The sequence below is a fragment of the Crocuta crocuta genome, unplaced genomic scaffold, assembly GCF_008692635.1.
Source record: "Crocuta crocuta isolate KB4526 unplaced genomic scaffold, BGI_CrCroc_1.0 scaffold50, whole genome shotgun sequence".
Classification (NCBI taxonomy): domain Eukaryota; kingdom Metazoa; phylum Chordata; class Mammalia; order Carnivora; family Hyaenidae; genus Crocuta; species Crocuta crocuta.
Genome location: NW_027527428.1, coordinates 6,052,542 through 6,058,542, shown reverse-complemented (window position 1 = coordinate 6,058,542; position 6,001 = coordinate 6,052,542). Strand labels below are relative to the sequence as shown.

At 64.4% G+C, this 6,001-nt stretch overlaps 1 protein-coding gene across 2 annotated transcripts in view; it reads left to right on the top strand.

The window, feature by feature from the left end:
• Positions 1–6,001, top strand: part of TBC1D16 (TBC1 domain family member 16) — a 62,846-nt gene that overhangs the window by 51,213 nt on the left and 5,632 nt on the right. For both annotated transcript variants that reach the window (XM_077755206.1, XM_077755198.1), the window contains exons 6-9: positions 401–560; positions 1,027–1,161; positions 1,792–1,978; positions 3,570–3,749. In XM_077755206.1, the coding sequence (XP_077611332.1) occupies positions 401–560; positions 1,027–1,161; positions 1,792–1,978; positions 3,570–3,749 (662 nt within the window). The remainder of the gene's footprint in view (positions 1–400; positions 561–1,026; positions 1,162–1,791; positions 1,979–3,569; positions 3,750–6,001) is intronic.

Here is a 6,001-nt window from a genome sequence, read left to right as displayed (position 1 = left end):
CTCGCGCGAGCGGCTGTGTGAACACGCCGATAGAGCAATCAAAGGCGCTGCGCTGAAAAGGACGCCTCCGGAGCGGGTTTGGGGGACCCCGCGCCAGCCTGTATAGAAGAGCTCGCGGTGAAATGCGCCGCTTCCAAAACCGGGATTAGGCCGCGACGTGAGAACGACACGTTCATCGGAGCGCCACACCAGGGTGGGCATTGACATTGAAATGAGCCTGGTTGTATCCTGTATGGGAATGGAGGGCCTCCACTTTCCCCTCCAAACATGTGCAAATTGCAGCGATCTGAATCAAGGCATCAACTGTCAAGAAGGCGCCGCAGAGCCACCCCAACACAAATCTCCGGGGATTTGGGGGTGCTTTGAGCAGCCCTGGTCGGGCCCCTCCCCAACTCTCGCTGCTTCCTGCAGGCCATTTTCTTCGGCGGCATTGATGTGTCAATCCGGGGGGAGGTCTGGCCCTTCCTGCTGCGGTATTACAGCCACGAGTCGACGTCGCAGGAGAGGGAGGCGCTGCGGGCGCAGAAGCGGAAGGAATATGCCGAGATCCAGCAGAGGAGGTGAGGGCCGCCCGCCCACCCCGCCCCGGCCGCCCAGGGGCACGTCCGCTGAGAAGGCAATTTGAGGTGCAATCCCGCATTGATAATACGTTCTGTGACCCAGACTTTCTTTGGAAAATGGGTCCCAGGCACGGAGTGATGGGCTGGGGATAAGTGCCGTCATTATCCCCAGCGCAGCTCTTTAGCTCTGTGTCAAGGTTTTAGAGTTCTTTTTCAACAGACTTAACTAGGCACTGACATCCCGCCGTGAGTGCCGGGTGGCAGCGGGGGTGGGGGGCGCCGGAGCCGGGCTGCCGAGGCCTCTCTGGGCCGGGCTGACCCTGGGCTGTGCTGGGGACCCGTGGAAAGCCTCGGATACGCGCCCAGCCCCCACCCCGACCCCGGGAGCGGGGGTTGGGGGGCGGGCCCTGCCTGGAGTGTACGCGCGGCTCGCTGAGCCCCGGGAGGGTGCCCTGCTCCGTGCCAGGCTCTCCATGACCCCTGAGGAGCACAGAGCGTTCTGGCGCAACGTGCAGTTCACCGTGGACAAGGATGTGGTTCGGACGGATCGAAGCAACCAGTTCTTCCGGGGGGAGGACAATCCGAACGTGGAGAGCATGAGGTACGCGCCACCGCCCCTCCCCACTTCGCTTCCTCATCCGCCACTCTGAGGGAGTCACCTTACCCACTCGTCTGTCTGTCTGTCTGTCCGGGAAGTCAAGGAACAGCAGCAGCAGCATCTGCTCGGTGGGGGCGCTTTCTCCCAGGCTCTACAATCAGCACCCCGGAGGCAGAGGATCATTAGCTAGTGTAGCCTACCACCGCGTCCTGTGGCCCCTCCCCAGGGTACCAGCAAGGCCTCCCACCACCTCCCTCCTCCGGGCATCCACCAAGCCTGGAGGCTCCTCCCCCGGTGGCCCTCCAGCACATAACGCCACGCAGAGCCCAAGGCTGGCATCTTTGACATTATGCTGCCGCCTGGCAAAATAACTGCACAACATTAGCAGCCCATAAAAGTGTCCCCGCCAGCCCACCCTGTGTCACAGGCAGGCACCAGGAGGAACATGAGACCCACGTGCTCCCTTCCCTGCCCTGGGGGTCCGGCCTATGGGCCGCTCCTAGGCTCTGAAGACAGTCCCCAAAGCTGCCCTCTTTGCCCCGCGATCGAGGTGGAGGGGGGATCCCTGCACCCTGGGCGACCCACCACCGAGGGCGTGGCAAGGGCGCTGACTCCTCGGCCCTGTGTCGCCAGGAGAATCCTGCTGAACTACGCGGTCTACAACCCAGCCATCGGCTACTCCCAGGGCATGTCAGACCTGGTGGCGCCCATCCTGGCCGAGGTCCTGGACGAGTCAGACACCTTCTGGTGCTTCGTGGGCCTGATGCAGAACACCATCTTCGTCAGCTCTCCGCGGGACGAGGACATGGAGAAACAGCTGGTGAGGCTGGGGGCCCCCGTGGTCACCGAGGGCACGCCGCCTCCTGCGGGGTCGCCGTGGCCGCGTGGCCTGTGGCTGCTGCGGGTCAACAGGAGGCAGAAGAGCCAGGGTGGACACTGTCTGCGGCGCCTCTGGGAAAGGGCCGGCTCCCGGGGAGGAACACGTGCTATTCCTTAGTCCCCGGATGCTGGCTGCCATCCCCACCCGCAGGCTGGGCTGGGCGGACGGGCCCCTCCCCGGGTGGCCTCCCCGCTCCCCGTGGAGTGAGGAAGGGGAGGCCTGTCACACCTGGCCCTGTGCTTTCCACAATGGGTCCTCAGGCGCATGGGGGCTGCTCCCTGGACGGGTCCGACGCCGTCAGGACGCCTGAGCAGGCAGGCATGGGAGGCTCCTGAAGCCACCCAGAGGCCCCCTGGGCAGTCGCCACACCCCATCTGGGGCAGCAGGCCTACCCTGCAGCCCCCAGCCAGCTCACCCCCTCTTCCCGGCCCCCCCACCCTGCACAGCCCGGGCAGCTGTGGATGTTGGGGCGGGGAACAGACAAAGCTGTGAGGCGGGGCCGGGAGCACTCAGCAGCACCCGTGTGTTCCGGTCACTTCCGAGAGCCGGGTGGGGGGGCGCTTGGATGTGGTCTTGGCTCCCACGTCCCAGAGACCGCTCCGGTCTGGAGGCGGACAAAGACGGAAGAGAGGCAGGCGGGTCCGGCCGTCTCTGCGGCACGCGGGGTCTGCCCACACGTGGCTGCGCACAGGTTCGAGCGCTGGTACTATGCGGCCTGGTCCTGTGGGACCCGACCTGCCCCGTGCAACGAGGGAAGAGCTGAGTGGAGCGCCTCGAATGCCAGGACCAAGGACCAACTGAATGGGAGCAGGGCAAAGCCGGGGATCCACAGACGGGTGGGGGGGCGGTGCCAGGATCCGGGAGGTATGGCTGGGAGGGTGAGGGNGCATTGACTCTGTGATGTCAGGTTTCCACGGCACCTGGGGAGACAATTATGGGGTCTGACACGATGCGCCCCAGACGGGCTCATGCAGCACATGGCCCTGTGACTCATTATCTGCCGGAGATGGATTTTCTAACGGCACTGAAGTCAGCCTCCATCTCGTCCCACGTCACTGGGTGGTGACCTTAAACGCAGGAATCGAGTGCCCTGGGCTTCAGAAACGCCCCCTCCCTGCTCTAAGTCAGCTCTGGAAGATGAAGGATCTTGGCGATGGGGGGGGTGGGGTGCGGGGCGATCCATGCATGATCCGCTTGCCTTCCCGGGGCGGGGAGTGTCAGAAACAGCCCCCTGTGGTGGCCACAGCCCCAGGCGGGAGCCTCCCATCCACCCCCAGGCAGCGAGCTCTGCCTCGCCCTGGGCTGGGCTTCCAGTAATGGTCTGAAATTGAGGATAAAGGAGCCAAGACAGGTGCGAATCGATTCCAGCAGCAGATTAAAGTAAGCAGGGGCAGACACATGCCGCCCACGGAGACCTGGCGCTAGGCATGCGTGCCTCTTGGGTGCAGGGCGGGGGGCTGAGGAAGGGCCCCAGGGGAGTGGGCGCCTCGCACGGAGCCTGAGGCCTCTCCGGTCCTGGCCTCACCCCCAGCTCTACCTGCGGGAGCTGCTGCGGCTGACACACCTGCGCTTCTACCGGCACCTGGTCTCGCTGGGCGAGGACGGCCTGCAGATGCTCTTCTGCCACCGCTGGCTCCTGCTGTGTTTCAAGCGCGAGTTCCCCGAGGCTGAGGCCCTGCGGATCTGGGAGGCCTGCTGGGCCCACTACCAGGTGAGCCAGGGCAGGCCGCTGGGCGCCGGTCCCCACCCACACCCTGCGAGGAGGCGCACCTGCTCTAGGGCCCCCTCCCCCGCAGCCCCGGCCCGCATGACCCACACACCAGCCCCGCACTGGGCGCCGGCCGGCGGGTCCCGTGGGCCTGGCTCGGACCTGCGGCTCGCCTCCGTGACTTAAATAGATGCGAACTGCCCGCTGACTGTGCTCATTACCACATTCTGGGGCCGAGCTCCCTGCTGCCACTCAGTGTGAAGGACGTCGTCACCGGGGTGCGCAGGGCCCCTGCAGCCCAGGACGCCCGTGGCCCACCTGCCGGGGCCCACGCCCGCCCGGTCCTCCTTCCTCACTCAGGATGGCTCAGGGGAAGAGCCCAAGACCCCGCGTCCCCATCAGCCCCTCCGGAGAGCCCAGGCCCCACCGTCCCGGTGCAGATTTCCACTTTGCGTCTGCTGTTAGCAGCACCCCTTCTGCAAAGCCCCCGAGAGCGTGTGGACCTGTCACATGGCTTTAACGCCCAAATTAGCAACAAGCCGGCGACGTTAAAGGATGGGCAAGTCTNCTTCCCGGCAGCCGGCAGCTCCATCACACAAGCCTTGCAGGTGGGTGGGAGCCCGCAGCGGCCTGTGGACACCTGCGCCAGTGCGCCCAGCCTTGCCGACGTTGCCGGAGGCACGTGGGGGGGGGGACAGCTAGTCCAAGGACACACGGTAGGTGCCCATCCGCGCCCTCCGCCCGTCTCGCCCCCGGCCCGGGTCTGACTCTGCGGACTGCCTGGAGCCGCGTGCTTGGCGGGTAGGCTCAGGGTGAACCGTCTGCATTCATCAACGGAATCACTGGCGTAGATGGTCCGAGACACTGGATCACGTATTTTTTGTAAACCGTGTCTGCTTTGCAAGGCTTCGTACATTTCCCAGCGGACCTGCTGCCCTCCTGACATCACGTTTCGGCTGACGTCACAAGTGAACTATGAGCGTTGCCCGATGGCCAGAGCCGCGTCGCCTGCTGATGGTCATCGCTGCGCTCTATCTCCGTTGGCCCGGCCCCTTGATGACATTCGTGGCCCAGAGGTGGGGAAGTGGCCCCATCATGGTAGTGGGAGTAAGGCCACTTCGTCAAGAGTGAGCGCCATGGTGGGGGGAGGCTCTTTTGAAGTGACCGCTGGGACAGAAGGGCTCTATTCTACACATTTACTACTAGCGTGGGGCAAAGGGGCTGCCCCAGGCCTCATCCTGCGAATGAACTGGGTTCTGTCCTGCTGCCCAGCCCTAGTTAGGACACGCCTCACCTCTTCCTCCCGACCTTTCTCTCTCAGAGGAGCTGGACACCCCCTTCCTGGAACTCCGCTGTCTCCCACCCCAGCGGGAGTTCAAATAGCTGCAGAAGGAAAGTTCTGAGACAAAGCAAGTCTATTCCGGATTCGTTCAAAGGAAGGGGCCAGGCAGCCTGGGGGACGGTCTGCCCGGAGCAGGCCGGGCGCAAGGCATTTGCTGACTGTTACCTCTGCCGGAATTGTGGGCTCCGCCCGGCCGTCTAGCTGTCCCGTCCGGCTGGCTGGTCGACGTCGGGAGACTAAACACGGGCTTCCTGGTGCTCCTTCCTCTTCCTCTGCCCTTGGGAACGAGGCGGAGTCAAAGGCAGCGTGCTCTCAAGGCATCCGGCGGCAGGAGAACACACAGAATGCCCCCCAGCCAAGTGCACGCCCGCCGAGTGCCGGCTTCCGGCCGCGTGCCTGGCGCTGCTGGGCAGTGGTGTGAGGGGGGCAGCAGGCGCATTGTAGCACTCCGTGGGGGCCGTCAGGAAGCTGCCTTGCTCCTCTCTGTTAGAATCTTCTCGATTTCTTAGCAACAAACCTAGGGGTCATCTCTGGGGCAAGACGGGATGTTCAGCCTCGAGGCAGGGAGACACTGACAGGAGGGTGGCTGCCAGAACATTCTCGCTGGCGTGTCCCACGGCCCCAGTGGCATGTATTGTGACCCAGCCTTCTGCACGCACCTTTATGAACAGACCAGAATGGGCACAGGCCAGCCTTCAGAGGAAGCCGTTCTTTGCCTCCCGGGTCGGAGGGCATCCAGAGAGCTGCATCCGTTCCCTTGTCCTCTCACTGCAGCCCTCGGGTGTGGGTGCTGACGCTGGCCCGTGTGCAGGTGGGGAAACTGAGGACAAAAGAAGCTTGCGGCTTGCCCAGGGCCTCGTGAACCCAGACAGCCTCACCCACACCTCTGCACTCAGCCTCCACCCGGGGCCTT